The 19,643-nt window shown below is 45.0% G+C and overlaps 1 protein-coding gene across 1 annotated transcript; it reads left to right on the top strand.

Annotated features, from left to right (window-relative positions):
• The first annotated feature begins 290 nt into the window (after window positions 1–290).
• On the top strand, window positions 291–9,752 carry LOC109881383 (dolichyl-diphosphooligosaccharide--protein glycosyltransferase subunit 4). Its single transcript, XM_031836717.1, has 3 exons — window positions 291–423; window positions 7,954–8,101; window positions 9,643–9,752. Exon 2 carries the CDS (start codon window positions 7,955–7,957, stop codon window positions 8,066–8,068), a length of 114 nt encoding a protein of 37 aa, XP_031692577.1. The 5' UTR covers window positions 291–423; window position 7,954; the 3' UTR covers window positions 8,069–8,101; window positions 9,643–9,752.
• Window positions 9,753–19,643: the final 9,891 nt, after the last annotated feature.

The raw sequence follows: 19,643 nt of genomic DNA, 5'->3' as shown, positions 1-19,643 counted from the left end.
CACCACTACCGCCCTCTCTGGCTTGGAGGACCAACTGTATTAAATATAAAATATTTATTCATGTTCAATTATGAACATCTAGATTAAAATGATCTATTAAAATATTCAAACGTGATTTTGAGTCGTTCCTTCTATCACAGTTTTTTTGTTAGAAATCATGGGGTGTGTTCGTAAATTCATCAGTTATTCTACGCTTCTGGCGCATTTCGGATAGAGTGCTCTGAAACCGGAGTAGATCGAACGCATCCCGCGTGACGTCATGGGCCGCTGTATGAACGCCGTTCCCATGGCTCCTCCCCTCTACGTCGACGTGGCGCTCTGCGCTAGTCCGAAGCGACGGGACCGGAAACCGAGGATAGTCACACATCAGAAAGACAAAACTGAACCTGCAACCGACTAAAATACACATAAACAAGGAATAACGTAAGGATTTAATTATCTCTTTTTTTTTTTGCTGAAATGTCATTGTATTATTTTGCCTTAGTAGGTGATGCCTTCCTATTCAATTTCATATCGAGTTTTTATGTCTGCAATGTTGGCTAAGGATGCAGCTCACACAGTTGCTCACCAACGTCAGATAAGGAACTACCTGTGTCTAGAAATTAGAATAGCCATAATCATGTTATTTTTTAAACTATTCATAATGTGCCAACCATACAGGTGCAGCTCACGTTAGCACGTTAGCTAGATAGATAGCTAGTTGTCCGATTAATTATGAATGGTGGGTAGGTAAGTAGATAGCTAGTTAACTTGTGTTCAGTTCCTTGCCTGTCATGGATGACCAGGGGTGTAATCATTACTCCAATTCTGTTGTAAAAAGTTTAGCAACACAAACAGTTTACCCCAAACGGAAAACGCAAACGAGTTTCTAGAATGGTGATATTAGGTGTGTTTCTGCCCCCTCCCTCCAGAATGGTGGTATAATGTGTGTTTCTGCCCCCACACTCCTCCTCCTATGTTCCTCTGGTGAGTTAGAGGTTAACCCAGGCCCTGCAGCCCCCAGTATCACTCCCATTCCCCAGCCGCTCTCATTTGTTGACTTCTGAAACTTCAAAAGCCTTGGTTTCATGCATGTTAACATTAGAAGCCTCCTCCCTAACTTTGTTTTATTCAGTGCTTTAGCACACACTGCCAACCCGGATGTCCTAGCCGTGTCTGAATCCTGGTTTAGAAAGGCCACCAAAAATCCTGAAATTCCATTCCAAACTATAATATTTTCCGACAAGTTAGAACTGCCAAAGGGGGTGGAGTTAGCCTGCAGAGTTCTCACACTATCCAGCTCTGTGCCCAAACAATTCAAGCTTCTACTTTTAAAAATCCACCTTTCCAGAAACAAGTCTCTCACTGTTGCCACTTGTTATAGACCCCTTCAGCCCTCAGCTCTGCCCTGGACACCATATGTGAATTGATCGCACCTCATCCATCTTCAGTTTGTACTGTTAGGTGACCTAAACTGGGACATGCTTAACACCCCGGCCATGCTACAATCTAAGCTAGATGCCCTCAATCTCACACAAATGATCAAGGAACCTACCAGGTACAATCCTTAATCTGTAACCATGGGTTCCCTCTTAGATATCATCCTGACCAACATGCCCTCTAAATACACCTTTGCTGTCTTCAACCAGGATCTCAGCGATCACTGCCTCATTTTTTTTTTTTTTTTTTTTTTTTTTTTTCACCTTTATTTAACCAGGTAGGCTAGTTGAGAACAAGTTCTCATTTGCAACTGCGACCTGGCCAAGATAAAGCATAGCAGTGTGAGCATACAACAAAGAGTTACACATGGAGTAAACAATTAACAAGTCAATAACACAGTAGAAAACGAAGGGGGGGTCTATATACAATGTGTGCAAAAGGCATGAGGAGGTAGGCAAATAATTACAATTTTGCAGATTAACACTGGAGTGATAAAAGATCAGATGGTCATGTACAGGTAGAGATATTGGTGTGCAGAAGAGCAGAAAAGTAAATAAATAGAAACAGTACGGGGATGAGGTAGGTGAAAAGGGTGGGCTATTTACCAATAGACTATGTACAGCTGCAGCGATCGGTTAGCTGCTCAGATAGCTGATGTTTGAAGTTGGTGAGGGAGATAAAAGTCTCCAACTTCAGCGATTTTTGCAATTCGTTCCAGTCACAGGCAGCAGAGTACTGGAACGAAAGGCGGCCAAATGAGGTGTTGGCTTTAGGGATGATCAGTGAGATACACCTGCTGGAGCGCGTGCTACGGATGGGTGTTGCCATCGTGACCAGTGAGCTGAGATAAGGCGGAGCTTTACCTAGCATAGACTTGTAGATGACCTGGAGCCAGTGGGTCTGGCGGCGAATATGTAGCGAGGGCCAGCCGACTAGAGCATACAAGTCGCAGTGGTGGGTAGTATAAGGTGCTTTAGTGACAAAACGGATGGCACTGTGATAGACTGCATCCAGTTTGCTGAGTAGAGTGTTGGAAGCCATTTTGTAGATGACATCGCCGAAGTCGAGGATCGGTAGGATAGTCAGTTTTACTAGGGTAAGCTTGGCGGCTTGAGTGAAGGAGGCTTTGTTGCGGAATAGAAAGCCGACTCTTGATTTGATTTTCGATTGGAGATGTTTGATATGAGTCTGGAAGGAGAGTTTGCAGTCTAGCCAGACACCTAGGTACTTATAGACGTCCACATATTCTAGGTCGGAACCATCCAGGGTGGTGATGCTAGTCGGGCATGCAGGTGCAGGCAGCGACCGGTTGAAAAGCATGCATTTGGTCTTACTAGCGTTTAAGAGCAGTTGGAGGCCACGGAAGGAGTGTTGTATGGCATTGAAGCTTGTTTGGAGGTTAGATAGCACAGTGTCCAAAGACGGGCCGAAAGTATATAGAATGGTGTCGTCTGCGTAGAGGTGGATCAGGGAATCGCCCGCAGCAAGAGCAACATCATTGATATACACAGAGAAAAGAGTCGGCCCGAGAATTGAACCCTGTGGCACCCCCATAGAGACTGCCAGAGGACCGGACAGCATGCCCTCCGATTTGACACACTGAACTCTGTCTGCAAAGTAATTGGTGAACCAGGCAAGGCAGTCATCCGAAAAACCGAGGCTACTGAGTCTGCCGATAAGAATATGGTGATTGACAGAGTCGAAAGCCTTGGCGAGGTCGATGAAGACGGCTGCACAGTACTGTCTTTTATCGATGGCGGTTATGATGTCGTTTAGTACCTTGAGTGTGGCTGAGGTGCACCCATGACCGGCTCGGAAACCAGATTGCACAGCGGAGAAGGTACGGTGGGATTCGAGATGGTCAGTGACCTGTTTGTTGACTTGGCTTTCGAAGACCTTAGATAGGCAGGGCAGGATGGATATAGGTCTGTAACAGTTTGGGTCCAGGGTGTCTCCCCCTTTGAAGAGGGGGATGACTGCGGCAGCTTTCCAATCCTTGGGGATCTCAGACGAGATGAAAGAGAGGTTGAACAGGCTGGTAATAGGGGTTGCGACAATGGTGGCAGATAGTTTCAGAAATAGAGGGTCCAGATTGTCAAGCCCAGCTGATTTGTACGGGTCCAGGTTTTGCAGCTCTTTCAGAACATCTGCTATCTGGATTTGGGTAAAGGAGAACCTGGAGAGGCTTGGGCGAGGAGCTGCGGGGGGGGCGGAGCTGTTGGCCGAGGTTGAAGTAGCCAGGCGGAAGGCATGGCCAGCCGTTGAGAAATGCTTATTGAAGTTTTCGATAATCATGGATTTATCAGTGGTGACCGTGTTACCTAGCCTCAGTGCAGTGGGCAGCTGGGAGGAGGTGCTCTTGTTCTCCATGGACTTCACAGTGTCCCAGAACTTTTTGGAGTTGGAGCTACAGGATGCAAACTTCTGCCTGAAGAAGCTGGCCTTAGCTTTCCTGACTGACTGCGTGTATTGGTTCCGGACTTCCCTGAACAGTTGCATATCACGGGGACTATTCGATGCTATTGCAGTCCGCCACAGGATGTTTTTGTGCTGGTCGAGGGCAGTCAGGTCTGGGGTGAACCAAGGGCTGTATCTGTTCTTAGTTCTGCATTTTTTGAACGGAGCATGCTTATCTAAAATGGTGAGGAAGTTACTTTTAAAGAATGACCAGGCATCCTCAACTGACGGGATGAGGTCAATGTCCTTCCAGGATACCCGGGCCAGGTCGATTAGAAAGGCCTGCTCACAGAAGTGTTTTAGGGAGCGCTTGACAGTGATGAGGGGTGGTCGTTTGACTGCGGTTCCGTAGCGGATACAGGCAATGAGGCAGTGATCGCTGAGATCCTGGTTGAAGACAGCGGAGGTGTATTTGGAGGGCCAGTTGGTCAGGATGACGTCTATGAGGGTGCCCTTGTTTACAGAGTTAGGGTTGTACCTGGTGGGTTCCTTGATGATTTGTGTGAGATTGAGGGCATCTAGCTTAGATTGTAGGACTGGCGGGGTGTTAAGCATATCCCAGTTTAGGTCACCTAACAGAACAAACTCTGAAGCTAGATGGGGGGCGATCAATTCACAAATGGTGTCCAGGGCACAGCTGGGAGCTGAGGGGGGTCGGTAGCAGGCGGCAACCGTGAGAGACTTATTTCTGGAGAGAGTAATTTTCAAAATTAGTAGTTCGAGCTGTTTGGGTATGGACCTGGAAAGTATGACATTACTTTGCAGGCCATCTCTGCAGTAAACTGCAACTCCTCCCCCTTTGGCAGTTCTATCTTGACGGAAGATGTTATAGTTGGGTATGGAAATCTCTGAATTTTTGGTGGCCTTCCTGAGCCAGGATTCAGACACAGCAAGGACATCAGGGTTAGCAGAGTGTGCTAAAGCAGTGAGTAAGACAAACTTAGGGAGGAGGCTTCTGATGTTGACATGCATGAAACCAAGGCTTTTTCGAACACAGAAGTCAACAAATGAGGGTGCCTGGGGACATGCAGGGCCTGGGTTTACCTCCACATCACCCGCGGAACAGAGAAGGAGTAGTATGAGGGTGCGGCTAAAGGCTATCAAAACTGGTCGCCTAGAGCGTTGGGGACAGAGAATAAGAGGAGCAGGTTTCTGGGCATGGTAGAATATATTCAGGGCATAATGCGCAGACAGGGGTATGGTGGGGTGCGGGTACAGCGGAGGTAAGCCCAGGCACTGGGTGATGATGAGAGAGGTTGTGTCTCTGGACATGCTGGTAGTAATGGGTGAGGTCACCGCATGTGTGGGAGGTGGGACAAAGGAGTTATCAGGGGTATGAAGAGTGGAACTAGGGGCTCCATTGTGAACTAAAACAATGATAACTAACCTGAACAACAGTATACAAGGCATATTGACATTTGAGAGAGACATACAGCGAGGCATACAGTAATCACAGGTGTTGAATTGGGAAAGCTAGCTAAAACAGTAGGTGAGACAACAGCTAATCAGCTAGCACAACAACAGCAGGTAAAATGGCGTAGACTAGGCAACGGGGCCAACAGATAAAACAAACAAGCAGAATGGAGTACCGTGATTTATGGACAGTCCAGCGTGCATCAGCTATGTAGCCAAGAGATCAGTGTCCAGGGGGCAGCGGTGGATGGGGAAGGGAAGCTGGACTGGCGAGTGTTATCCAGGTTAAAAAAACGAACAATGACTAAATAGCTTGTAGCTAGTTAGCTGGTTAGCTTCTGGAGGTTCTTGAGTGTGTTCTAAAAATAAATAAAAAATAATAGCGATTCCGTATCACATTGGGTGAGGCAGGTTTCCGGAAGGTATAAACAAATTAAAAGTCAAAAGAGATAGAAAGTAAATATGGGTCCGGTGGGCGTTTGGGACGCGGCGATTCAGGCGGTTAGCAGGCCTGTGCTAACAAGCTAACAGTTTGTAGGCCCGGGCTAGACAAGGTAGCAGTTAGCGGGCCTGCGTCTGTAATGGGTCCGCGGTAAAACGACCACCCCTCATCACTGTCAAACGCTCCCTAAAACACTTCAGCGAGCAGGCCTTTCTAATCGATCCTGGAAGGATATTAACAAACAGATCGCCCACCATTTCGAATCCCACGTTACCTTCTCCACTATGCAATCTGGTTTCCGAGCTGGTCATGGGTGCACCTCAGCCACGCTCAAGGTCCTAAACGATATAATAACCGCCATTGATAAAAGACAGTACTGTGCAGCCGTCTTCATCGACCTGGCCAGGGCTGTCAACTCTGTCAATCACAGCATTCTTATCGACAGACTCAATAGCCTTGGCTTCTCAAATGACTGCCTCGTCTGGTTCACCAACTACTTATCTGATAGAGTTCAGTGTGTCAAATCGGAGGGCCTGTTGTCCGGACCTCTGGCAGTCTATGGGGGTGCAACAGGTTTCAATTCTCAGGCCGACTATTTTCTCTGTATATATCAATGATGTCGCTCTTGCTGCTGGTGATTCCCTGATCCACCTCTACGCAGACGACACCATTCTGTATACATCTGGCCCTTCTTTGGACACTGTGCTAACAAACCCCCAAACTAGCTTCAACGCCATACAACACTCCTTCCGTGGCCTCCAACTGCTTTTAAATGCTAGTAAAACTAAATGCATGCTCTTCAACCGATTGCTGCCCGCACCCTCTTGTCCGACTAGCATCACTACTCTGGACGGTTCGGACTTAGAATATGTGGATAACTACAAATACCTAGTTGTCTGGTTAGACTGTAAACTCTCCTTCCAGACTCACATTAAGCATCTCCAATCCAAAATTAAATCTAGAATCGGCTTCCTATTTCGCAACAAAGCCTCCTTCACTCATGCTGCCAAACATACCCTCGTAAAACTGATTATCCTACCGATCCTCGACTTTGGCGATGTCATTTACAAAATAGCCTCCAACACTCTACTCAGCAAATTGGATGCAGTCTATCACAGTGCCATCCGTTTTGTCACCAAAGCCCCATATACTACCCACCACTGCGACCTGTACGCTCTCGTTGGCTGGCCCTCGCTTCATACTCGTCGCCAAACCCACTGGCTCCAGGTCATCTATAAGTCTTTGCTAGGTAAAGTCCCCGCCTTATCTCAGCTTGCTGGTCACCATAGCAACACCCACCCGTAGCATGCGCTCCAGCAGGTATATTTCACTGGTCACCCCCAAAGCCAACACTTCCTATGGCTGCCTTTCCTTCCAGTTCTCTGCTGCCAATGACTGGAAAGAATAGCAAAAAATCACTGAAGCTGGAGACTCATTTCTTCCTCACTAGCTTTAAGCACCAGCTGTCAGAGCAGCTTACTGATCACTGTACCTGTACATAGCCCATCTGTAAATAGCACACCAGACTACCTCATCCCAATATTATTACTTACCCTCTTGCTCTTTTTCACCCCAGTATCTCTACTTGCACCTCATCTGCACATCAATCACTCCAGTGTTAATGTTAAATTGTAATTTCTTCACCACTATGGCCTTTTTATTGTCTTACATCCTTACTCTTCTACATTTGCACACACTGTATATAGATTTATCTATTGTGTTATTGACTGTACATTTATGTGTAACTCTGTGTCGTAGTGCTCTGCTTTATCTTGGCCCGGTCGCAGTTGTAATTGAGAGCTTGTTCTCAACTGGCCTACCTGGTTAAAACATGGTGGTATAGTGTGTGTTTCCCCCCCCCCCTCCAGAATGGTGATATTATGTATGTTTCTGCCCCCCCTCCAGAATGGTGAAATTATGTATGTTTCTGCCCCCCCTCCAGAATGGTGATATTATGTATGTTTTGGTCCCCCCTTCCAGAATGGTGATATTATGTATTTTTCTGCCCCCCCCCCCCCCTCCAGAATGGTGATATTATGTATGTTTCTGCCCCCCCCCCCCCTCCAGAATGGTGATATTATGTATGTTTTGGTCCCCGCCTCCAGAATGGTGATATTATGTATGTTTCTGCCCCCCCCCCCCTCCAGAATGGTGATATTATGTATGTTTTGGTCCCCCCCTCCAGTATGGTGATGTTATGTATGTTTCTGCCCCCCCTCCAGAATGGTGACTGACGTGCAGCTGGCCATCTTTGCCAACATGTTGGGTGTGTCTCTGTTCCTGCTGGTGGTTCTGTATCACTACGTAGCTGTCAACAACCCCAAGAAACTGGAGTAGAACTGGTTTTTCCAGAGAGGAGGAGAGATGGAGGTGAGGAGAGGGCGTGGGGTGAGGAGGAGAAGGGTTGGGGTGAGGAGGAGAGATGGGGGGGGGGGGGGGGGGGGGTTGAGGAGGAGAGGGGGTGGGGTGAGAAAGAGGAGGAGAGATGGGGTGAGGAGAGTGGGTGGGGTGAGAAAGGAGTGATGGGGTGTGAGGGGGGAGGAGTGATGGGGTGTGGGGGGAGAAGTGATGGGGTGTGAGGGTGGAGGAGTGATGGGGTGTGAGGATGAGGTGTGGGGGGGAGTGATAGGGGGGGTGAGGATGAGGTGTGGGGGGAGTGATGGGGGGAGTGAGGATGAGGTTAGGGAGAGGAGTGATGGGGTTAGGGAGAGGAGTGAGGATGAGGTTAGGGAGAGGAGTGATGGGGTTAGGGAGAGGAGTGAGGGGGAGTGAGGATGAGGTTAGGGAGAGGAGTGATGGGGTTAGGGAGAGTGAGGATGAGGTTAGGGAGAGGAGTGAGGATGAGGTTAGGGAGAGGAGTGATGGGGTTAGGGAGAGTGAGGATGAGGTTAGGGAGAGGAGTGATGGGGTTAGGGAAAGGAGTGAGGGAGTGAGGATGAGGTTAGGGAGTGGAGTGATGGGGTTAGGGAGAGTGAGGATGAGGTTAGGGAGAGGAGTGATGGGGTTAGGGAGAGGAGTGATGGGGTTAGGGAGAGGAGTGATGGGGTTAGGGAGAGGAGTGATGGGGTTAGGGAGAGGAGTGAGGATGAGGTTAAGGAGAGGAGTGATTGTGTTAGGGAGAGGAGTGAGGGGGAGTGAGGATGAGGTTAGGGTGAGGGGGAGTGAGGATGAGGTTAGGGAGAGTGAGGATGAGGTTAGGGAGAGTGAGGATGAGGTTAGGGAGAGGAGTGATGGGGGTTAGGGAGAGGAGTGATGGGGTTTGGGAGAGGAGTGATGGGGAGTGAGGATGAGGTGATGGGGAGTGAGGATGAGGTTAGGGAGAGGAGTGATGGGTTTAGGGAGAGGAGTGAGGGGGAGTGAGGATGAGGTTAGGGAGAGTGAGGATGAGGTTAGGGAGAGGAGTGATGGGGTTAGGGAGAGGAGTGATGGGGTTTGGGAGAGGAGTGATGGGGAGTGAGGATGAGGTTAGGGAGAGGAGTGATGGGTTTAGGGAGAGGAGTGAGGGGGAGTGAGGATGAGGTTAGGGAGAGGAGTGATGGGGTTAGGGAGAGGAGTGAGGGAGTGAGGATGAGGTTAGGGAGAGGAGTGATGAGGTTAGGGAGAGGAGTGATGGGGTTAGGGAGAGGAGTGATGGGGTGATGGGGGGCTGGGGAGTGAGGATGAGGTAAAGAGGGTCTGAAGAAAGGGATGATAACTCTGCTAGTCAGCCATTGGAGGTTCTGCCCCCAGATATTGGTATCAGTTTACCCCTACCAGTTTTCTAACCATCCTGTCAGTCTGTTCTTTCGTTCCAAATGGAATCCTATTTAGTATTTAGTGCACTACTATAGACCAAAGCCCATAGGGTCAAATATAGGGAACGGGGTGCCATTTGGTCATCAGGATTTGACTTGACTTCTCTCTCCTCACAGGTGGCTGAAGAGGACCATCGAGAGTAGCAGTCAGATGCCATACCTCTGCTTGCATTAGTGCTGTCTCATTCAGTGCAGGTGTTTTCTAATAAAATTACTCTACAAACACCTGTCAGTTTATTGTGTGGTGATTGATTAGAAAGAATTGTTCATTTTAACACAAAAATGACATACAAACATTACATACAAATATGGACACTCAGGGATGGAACTTATTGATTTTTTAAATTACTTCTATACAACAATTCCTACTGCCCTGCATCCAAAATCTGGGCCATGGGATATTTGAGGAGACCAACATTTTCTACTAGCCTGGTCTGAAAAATGTCAGGTATCTTGATTACCACTGTGTACACTATACAGAACATGTCTCAGAGCTGTCTGCCAACATGTATTTAGTAACTATATAGAACATGTCTCAGAGCTGTTGTCTTCAAGCTCACCGTTATAGAGGTCTATAGAGCCTGTCTGCATTCAGGATTTCTGTAACCGTTTGCTACCCTGTGTAAAAATGGACTTAATTTCAGAAACTTTTTTTTATTTATTTTTTTCAAACATGGTCCTGTTTTATCAATTGCTGTGCTGATCAATGGACAGTTCATTACCTCTGTCAAATTATTATGTAGCTTAAAGTTGTATTTTATTCATATTTGCAAAGATGACGCTACAATACACATTTACACTAAACCTATATCTAAAAATACATCCTAATGATAGATCTACACTACATATATACAGTGGCAAAAACAAATGTGAACCCTTTGAAAATACATGTATTTCTACATAAATTGTTCATTAAATTTGATCTATACTTCATCTAGGTCTCAATAATAGACAGTCTGCTTAAACTAATAACACACAATTCTACGTTTTCATGTCTTTATTGAACACACCATGTAAACATTCACTGGTTGTCCCTTTGGCAACAATAACCTCAACCAAACGTTTTCTGTAGTTGTGGATCAGACCTGCACAACGGTCAGGAGAAATGTTGGACCATTCCTCTTTACAAAACTGTTTCAGTTCAGCAATATTCTTGGGATGTCTGGTGTGAACTGTTCTCGAGGTCACGCCACAGCATCTCAATCGGGTTGAGGTCAGGACTCCAGAAGGTGTAATTTCTTCTGTTGAAGCTTTTCGGTTGTTCGTTTTCTTCTGTGTTTTGGGTCGTTGTACTGTTGCATCACCCAACTTCTGTTGAGCTTCAATTGGCGGACAGATAGCCTAACATTCTCCTGCAAAATGTCTTGATTTTTCCATCGATAATGGCAAGCTGTCCAGGCCCTGAGGCAGCAAAGCAACTCCAAACCATGATGCTCCCTCCACCAGCCTTTACAGTTGGATTTTGATGTTGGTGTGCTGTGCTGTGCCTTTTTTTCTCCATAATTAGTGTGTGTGTTCCTTCCAAACAACTAAACTGTAGTTTCACCTGTCCACAGAATTGTTTTATTTAACTAGGCAAGTCAGTTAAGAACAAATTCTTATTTTCAATGACGGCCTATGAACATGCAGAACCCACTGTTCCGGGGCAGAACGACATATTTGTACCTTGTCAGCTCTGGGGTTTGAACTTGCAACCTTCTGGTTACTAGTCCAACGCGCTAACCACTAGGCTACCCTAGTTGTGCTGTGGAACATCCAGGTGCACTTTTGCAAAAAAAATTGGACAGCAGTGGCTTCTTCCGTGGTGACCTCCTGTGAACACCAATCTTGTTTAGTGTTTGACATATCGTAGACTTGTCAACAGAGATGTTAGCATGTTCCAGAGATTTCTGTAAGTCTTTAGCTGACACTATAAGATTCTTCTTAACCTCATTGAGCATTTTGCACAGTGCTCTTGCAGTCATCTTTGCAGGACGACCACTCCTAGGGAGAGTAGCAACAGTGATGAACTTTCTCCATTTATAGACAATTGGTCTTACCTTGGACTGATGAACATCAAGGCTTTTAGAGATACTTTTGTAACCCTTTCCAGCTTTATACAAGTCAACAATTCTTAATCTTCTGAGATCTCTTTTGTTCGTGGCATGGCTCACATCAGGCAATGCTTCTTGTGAATAGTAAACTCACATTTTGTGAGTGTTTTTTATAGGGCTAGGCAGCTCTAACCAACATCTCCAATCTCGTCTCATTGATTGGACTTCAGGTTAGCTGACTCCTGGGGTGGCAGGTAGCCTAGTGGTTAGAGCGTTGGACTTGTAACCCAAAAGGTTGCAAGATCAAATCCACCAAGGTAAAAATCTGTCTTTCTGCCCCTGAACAAGGCAGTTAACCCACTGTTCCTAGGCCATCATTGAAAATAATAATTTGTTCTTAAACTGACTTGCCTAGTTAAATGGAGAAGTCATTAGCCTAGGGGTTCACATATCTTTTCCAACCTACACTATGAATGTTTAAATGATGTATTCAATATAGACATAAATGAGTGTTATTAGTTTGAGCAAACTATGTTTATCTATTGTTGTTGTGACTTAGATGAAGATCAGATCAAATGACCAATTTATGCAGAAATCCAGGTCATTCCAAACAGTTCACATACTTTTTCTTGCTACTGTACATTATTTTCCTAACATGTTACTGTAACACATTTACACTAGGCCTACATCTAAAAATACATCCTAATGATAGATATACAGTATATACATAATTGTCCTATCATTAGGATGTGTTTTCAGATACAGTTGAAGTCGGAAGTTCACACCTTAGCCAAAAACATTTAAACTCAGTTTTTCACAATTCCTGACATTCAATCCTAGTAAAAATTCCCTGTCTTAGGTCAGTTGGGATCACCACTTCATTTTAAGAATGTGAAGAGAAAACGCGTCTCCTTCCTGAGCGGCTGCGTGGTCCCATGGTGTTTATACGTGCATACTATTGTACAGATGAATGTGGTACCTTCAGGCGTTTGGAAATTGCTCCCAATGATGAACCAGACTTGTGTAAGTCTACAATTTTTTTTCTGAGGTCTTGGCTGATTTCTTTTGATTTTCCCATGATGTCAAAGAGGCACTGAGTTTGAAGGTAGGCCTTGAAATACATCCACAGGTACACCTCAAATGGACTCAAATTATGTCAATTAACCTATCAGAAGCTTCTAAAGCCATGACATAATTTTCTGGAATTTTCCAAGCTGTTTAAAAGGCACAGTCAACTTCAGACCCACTGGAATTGTGATAAAATCAAATCAAATCAAATTGTATTTGTCACATACACATGGTTAGCAGATGTTAATGCGAGTGTAGCTAAATGCTTGTGCTTCTAGTTCCGACAATGCAGTAATAACCAACAAGTAATCTAACTAACAATTCCAAAACTACTGTCTTATACACACAAGTGTAAGGGGATAAAGAATATGTACATACAGTGCCTTGCGAAAGTATTCGGCCCCCTTGAACTTTGCGACCTTTTGCCACATTTCAGGCTTCAAACACAAAGATATAAAACTGAAAAATTGGGCGTTGCTAAATTATTCAGCCCCCTTACTTTCAGTGCAGCAAACTCTCTCCAGAAGTTCAGTGAGGATCTCTGAATGATCCAATGTTGACCTAAATGACTAATGATGATAAATACAATCCACCTGTGTGTAATCAAGTCTCCGTATAAATGCACCTGCACTGTGATAGTCTCAGAGGTCCGTTAAAAGCGCAGAGAGCATTATGAAGAACAAGGAACACACCAGGCAGGTCCGAGATACTGTTGTGAAGAAGTTTAAAGCCGGATTTGGATACAAAAAGATTTCCCAAGCTTTAAACATCCCAAGGAGCACTGTGCAAGCGATAATATTGAAATGGAAGGAGTATCAGACCACTGCAAATCTACCAAGACCTGGCCGTCCCTCTAAACTTTCAGCTCATACAAGGAGAAGACTGATCAGAGATGCAGCCAAAAGGCCCATGATCACTCTGGATGAACTGCAGAGATCTACAGCTGAGGTGGGAGACTCTGTCCATAGGACAACAATCAGCTGTATATTGCACAAATCTGGCCTTTATGGAAGAGTGGCAAGAAGAAAGCCATTTCTTAAAGACATCCATAAAAAGTGTTGTTTAAAGTTTGCCACAAGCCACCTGGGAGACACACCAAACATGTGGAAGAAGGTGCTCTGGTCAGATGAAACCAAAATTGTACTTTTTGGCAACAATGCAAAACGTTATGTTTGGCGTAAAAGCAACACACCTCATCACCCTGAACACACCATCCCCACTGTCAAACATGGTGGTGGCAGCATCATGGTTTGGGCCTGCTTTTCTTCAACAGGGACAGGGAAGATGGTTAAAATTGATGGGAAGATGGATGGAGCCAAATACAGGACAATTCTGGAAGAAAACCTGATGGAGTCTGCAAAAGACCTGAGACTGGGACGGAGATTTGTCTTCCAACAAGACAATGATCCAAAACATAAAGCAAAATCTAGAATGGAATGGTTCAAAAATAAACATATCCAGGTGTTAGAATGGCCAAGTCAAAGTCCAGACCTGAATCCAATCGAGAATCTGTGGAAAGAACTGAAAACTGCTGTTCACAAATGCTCTCCATCCAACCTCACTGAGCTCGAGCTGTTTTGCAAGGAGGAATGGGAAAAAATTTCAGTCTCTCGATGTGCAAAACTGATAGAGACATACCCCAAGATTACAGCTGTAATCGCAGCAAAAGGTGGCGCTACAAAGTTTTAACTTAAGGGGGCTGAATAATTTTGCACGCCCAATTTTTCAGTTTTTGATTTTTGTTAAAAAAGTTTGAAATATCCAATAAATGTCGTTCCACTTCATGATTGTGTCCCACTTGTTGTTGATTCTTCACAAAAAAATACAGTTTTATATCTTTATGTTTGAAGCCTGAAATGTGGCAAAAGGTTGCAAAGTTCAAGGGGGCCGAATACTTTCGCAAGGCACTGTAAAGATATATGAATGAGTGATGGTACAGAGCGGCATAGGCAAGATACAGTAGATGGTATCGAGTACAGAATATACATATGAGATGAGTATGTAAACAAAGTGGCATAGTTAAAGTGGCTAGTGATACATGTATTACATAAAGATGCAGTAGATGATATAGAGTACAGTATATACGTATACATATGAGATGAATAATGTAGGGTATGTAAACATTATATTAGGTAGCATTGTTTAAAGTGGCTAGTGATATATTTTACATCATTTCCCATCAATTCCCATTATTAAAGTGGCTGGAGTTGAGTCAGTGTGTTGGCAGCAGCCACTCAATGTTAGTGGTGGCTGTTTAACAGTCTGATGGCCTTGAGATAGAAGCTGTTTTTCAGTCTCTCGGTCCCAGCTTTGATACACCTGTACTGACCTCGCCTTCTGGATGATAGCGGGGTGAACAGGCAGTGGCTCGGGTGGTTGTTGTCCTTGATGATCTTTATGGTCTTCCTGTAACATCGGGTGGTGTAGGTGTCCTGGAGGGCAGGTAGTTTGCCCCCGGTGATGCGTTGTGCAGACCTCACTACCCTCTGGAGAGCCTTACGGTTGTGGGCGGAGCAGTTGCCGTACCAGGCGGTGATACAGCCCGCCAGGATGCTCTCGATTGTGCATCTGTAGAAGTTTGTGGGTGCTTTTGGTGACAAGACGAATTTCTTCAGCCTCCTGAGGTTGCTTCACGCGCTGCTTCACGATGCTGTCTGTGTGGGTGGACCAATTCAGTTTGTCTGTGATGTGTACGCCGAGGAACTTAAAACTTTACTACCCTCTCCACTACTGTTCCTTCAATGTGGATAGGGGGGTGTTCCCTCTGCTGTTTCCTGAAGTCCACAATCATCTCCTTAATTTTGTTGACGTTGAGTGTGAGGTTATTTTCCTGACACCACACTCCGAGGGTGTAAGGGAAATAATCTGTAAACAAGTGTTGTAAAAATGACTTGTGTCATGCACAAAGTAGATGTCCTAACCGACTTGCCAAAGCTATAGTTTGTTAACAAGAAATTTGTGGTGGTTGAAAAGCGAGTTTTAATGACTCCAACCTCAGTGTATGTAAACTTCTGACTTCAACTGTATAGGCCTAGTGTAAATGTGTTAGATATACAGTGTATACATGATTTTCCTTTCAGGACACTAAAGTCCCTTATTCCACTGAATAGTATGAATTAGGCTGTTTGAGAAGGTTTGAATCCTAAGCAACCTGCTTACACAGTTTGAAGTACAATAGACCAGCATAGCTACTGTCGTAGGTCAAAGCTGTGTACTGGAAAATGTGGAGCATGGGTGGAGTAGTGTTTGGCTTGCTCCTCAAGAAATGCTGGCAGCCATAAGTTGACTTGAGGTTTGATGCGGGTGTTTCTTCTTGGGTGTGTCCTTGCCACCACCAAGACAGACGCACCCTCAACATCAGTCAAATGTTGGTGAGGTCTGGTCTTCCAACACGCAGTACCTTTCTAGACAAAGTGCCGGACGGTAACTATAGATATATTTTATTTTTTTCACCAGGTAGGCCAGTTGAGAACAAGTTCTCATTTACAACTGCGACCTGGCCAAGATAAAGCAAAGCAGTTCGACACATACAACAACACAGAGTTACACATGGGATAAAACAAACATACAGTCAATAATAAAATAGAAAAATAAGTCTATATACAATGTGAGCAAATGAGGTGAGATAAGGGAGGTAAAGGCAAAAAAAGGTCATGGTGGCGAAGTAAATACAATATAGCAATTAAACACTGGAATGGTAGTTTTGCAATGGAAGAAAGTGCAAAGTAGAAATATAAATAATGGGGTGCAAAGGACCAAAATAAATAAATACAGTTGGTGAAAAGGTAGTTGTTTGAGCTAAATTATAGATGGGCTATGTACAGGTGCAGTAATATGTGAGCTGCTCTGACAGCTGGTGCTTAAAGCTAGTGAGGGAGATAAGTGTTTCCAGTGTCAAATATTTGTGTTCGTTCCAGTCGTTGGCAGCAGAGAACTGGAAGGAAAGATTGACAGAGTCGAAAGCCTTGACCAGGTCAATGAATACGGCTGCACAGTATTGTTTCTTATTCGTGGCGGTTAAGATATCGTTTAGGACCTTGAGCGTGGCTGAGGTGTACCCATGACCAGCTCTGAAACCAGATTGCATAGTGGAGAAGGTACGGTGGGATTCGAAATGGTCGGTAATCTGTTTGTTGACTTGACTTTCGAAGACCTTAGAAAGGCAGGGTAGGATAGATATAGGTCTGTAACAGTTAGGGTCAAGAGTGTACCCCCCTTTGAAGAGGGGGGTGACCGCAGCTGCTTTCCAATCTTTGGGAATCTCAGATGACACGAAAGAGAGGTTGAACAGGCTAGTAATAGGGGTTGCAACAATTTCGGCAGATCATTTTAGAAAGAGAGGGTCCAGATTGTCTAGCCCGGCTGATTTGTAGGGGTCCAGATTTTGCAGCTCTTTCAGAACATCAGCTATCTGGATTTGGGAGAAGGAGAAATGGCGAAGGATTGGGCGAGTTGCTGTGGGGGTGCAGTGCTGTTGACCGGGGTAGGGGTAGCCAGGTGGAAAGCATGACCAGCCGTAGAAAAATGCTTATTGAAATTATAGTGGATTTATTTCCTATACTCAGTGCAGTTGGCAGCTGGGAGGAGGTGTTCTTATTCTCCATGGACTTTACAGTGTCCCAGAACTTTTTTGAGTTTGTGTTTGTGTTGCAGGAAGCAAATTTCTGCTTGAAAAAGCAAGCCTTGGCTTGTCTAACTGCCTGTGTATATTGGTTTCTAACTTCCCTGAGGATGTGGCGGATGTACCCAGTATAACTTTACCAACGAATGCACGATGTTCAATCCCCCTATTACGGGCAAGGTCATTCAAATTAAGGGCAGTTGTTCCCCTTCCATTTAATCCCAACAAACCTCCTGCAAGTTGAGTTCAATAACTACAGTTATGGTGAGATGCCGGAGGAAGCTTTGAATAGGTCAGTAGCACATGAGCACAGGAGGTTGGAGGCACCTTAATTGGGGAGAACAGGCTCATGGTAATGGCTGCAGCGGAAGGGGTGGAATGGCATCAGATACATCAAACATGGTTTCCATTACATTTTAACTGTTCCAGCCATTATTATGAGCTGTCCTCCCCTCAGCAGCCTCCACTGGTCAGCAGCAATTGCTGTATTTATGTAGATATTAGGTAAAGTGTTATGGTATCTTTCAACAATAGCAAGAAGTCCATGTAGAATAAACAACCCTTTACATAATACCATATAATCAGTGTTCTGCTAATATAACAAAGTTCACCATCATCTTTCATTGTCATTTCCAGCCGACACAGATACTGTCATTCCCAGCCGATGCAGATACTGTCATTCCCAGCCGATACAGACACTGTCATTCCCAGTAGATACAGATACTGTCATTCCCAGATACATATACTGTCATTCCCAGCCGATACAGACACGGTCATTCCCAGCAGATACAGATACTGTCAATCCCAGCCGATACAGATACTGTCACTCCCAGCTGATACAGATACTGCCATTCCCAGCCGATACAGATACTGCCATTAACAGCCGATACAGATACTGTCATTCCCAGATACAGACAATGTCATTCCCAGATACATATACTGTCATTCCCAGCAGAAACAGATACTGTCATACAGACACTGTCATTCCCAGCCGATACAGATACTGTCATTCCCAGCCGATACAGATACTGTCATTCCCAGCCGATACAGATACTGTCATTCCCAGCCGATACAGATACTGTCATTCCCAGCCGATACAGATACTGTCATTCCCAGCCGATACAGATACTGTCATTCCCAGCCGATACAGATACTGTCATTCCCAGATACAGATACTGTCATTCCCAGCCGATACAGATACTGTCATTCCCAGATACAGATACTGTCATTCCCAGCCGATACAGATACTGTCATTCCCAGCAGATACAGATAATGTCATTCCCAGATATAGATACTGTCATTCCCAGATACAGATACTGTCATTCCCAGCCGATACAGATACTGTCATTCACAGATACAGATACTGTCATTCACAGCAGATACAGATACTGTCATTCACAGATACAGATACTGTCATTCCCAGCAGATACAGATACTGTCATTCCTAGCAGATAGAGATACTGTCATTCCCAGATACAGATACTGTCATTCCCAGATACATATACTGTCATTCCCAGCCGATACAGACACTGTCATTCCCAGCAGATACAGATACTGTCATTCCCAGATACAGACACTGTCATTCCCAGATACAGACACTGTCATTCCCAATCGATACAGATACTGTCATTCCCAATCGATACAGATACTGTCATTCCCAGATACAGATACTGTCATTCCCTGTTTTCTGTCCAGTTATGTAGACCACTACTCCCTGACTGTGCTCTGCCAATGCCCTCTACTCTTCCCTGTCCCCCTCTTCACTCCCTCTCACCCATAAAACGTATCACCTCTTTATACAATCCATAAAGCCTTAAGAGCCGCCTAATCATTTCCAATAAGCACACACCATGTGTGGGGTGTCAAAACTGTAAACCAAAGAGATCCAAGGCTGGTGACGGTAGCCAGTACAAACCCTGTCATGACACTACTTAAATAGTCTGGTAAAGACCGGAATCTTTCGTCTCATTATGTTTTTGTTGTTCATTCACTCAGTACTGATTGCACATTTATTTATCTTGCTTGGTAAAAAAAATAAGAAATAGCCTAAAACAGTGTTGAAAACAGTCACATAGCTAGCAAGTTTTCTTTTGACTGCCAAAAAGGTCACGCAAGTAAGCAGTAATGTTGGTGTGTTTAATCTGGGTGCACCCCACCTCCCTGGACACTTGGTGTGTTTAACCTGGGTGCACCCCACCTCCCTGGACACTTGGTGTGTTTAACCTGGGTGCACCCCACCTCCCTGGACACTTGGTGTGTTTAACCTGGGTGCACCCCTAATTGGCTACAATCCACCTTTGCCCTCTGAATGAGAGAACTGCATGAATGAGAGATGTACTGGCCTTTGAGATCAAATCAAATTCCATTAGTCACATACGCTGAATACAACAGGTGTT

The sequence above is a fragment of the Oncorhynchus kisutch genome, linkage group LG12, assembly GCF_002021735.2.
Source record: "Oncorhynchus kisutch isolate 150728-3 linkage group LG12, Okis_V2, whole genome shotgun sequence".
NCBI classification, from domain to species: Eukaryota; Metazoa; Chordata; class Actinopteri; order Salmoniformes; family Salmonidae; genus Oncorhynchus; species Oncorhynchus kisutch.
The sequence above is the reverse complement of the archived record's forward strand: the minus strand, read 5'-3'. Positions and strand labels throughout refer to the sequence as shown.

Excerpts from the sequence above, each read along its gene's own strand:
- LOC109881383 (XM_031836717.1), top strand. The coding sequence starts at position 7,955 with ATGGTGACTGACGTGCAGCTGGCCATCTTTGCCAACATGTTGGGTGTG.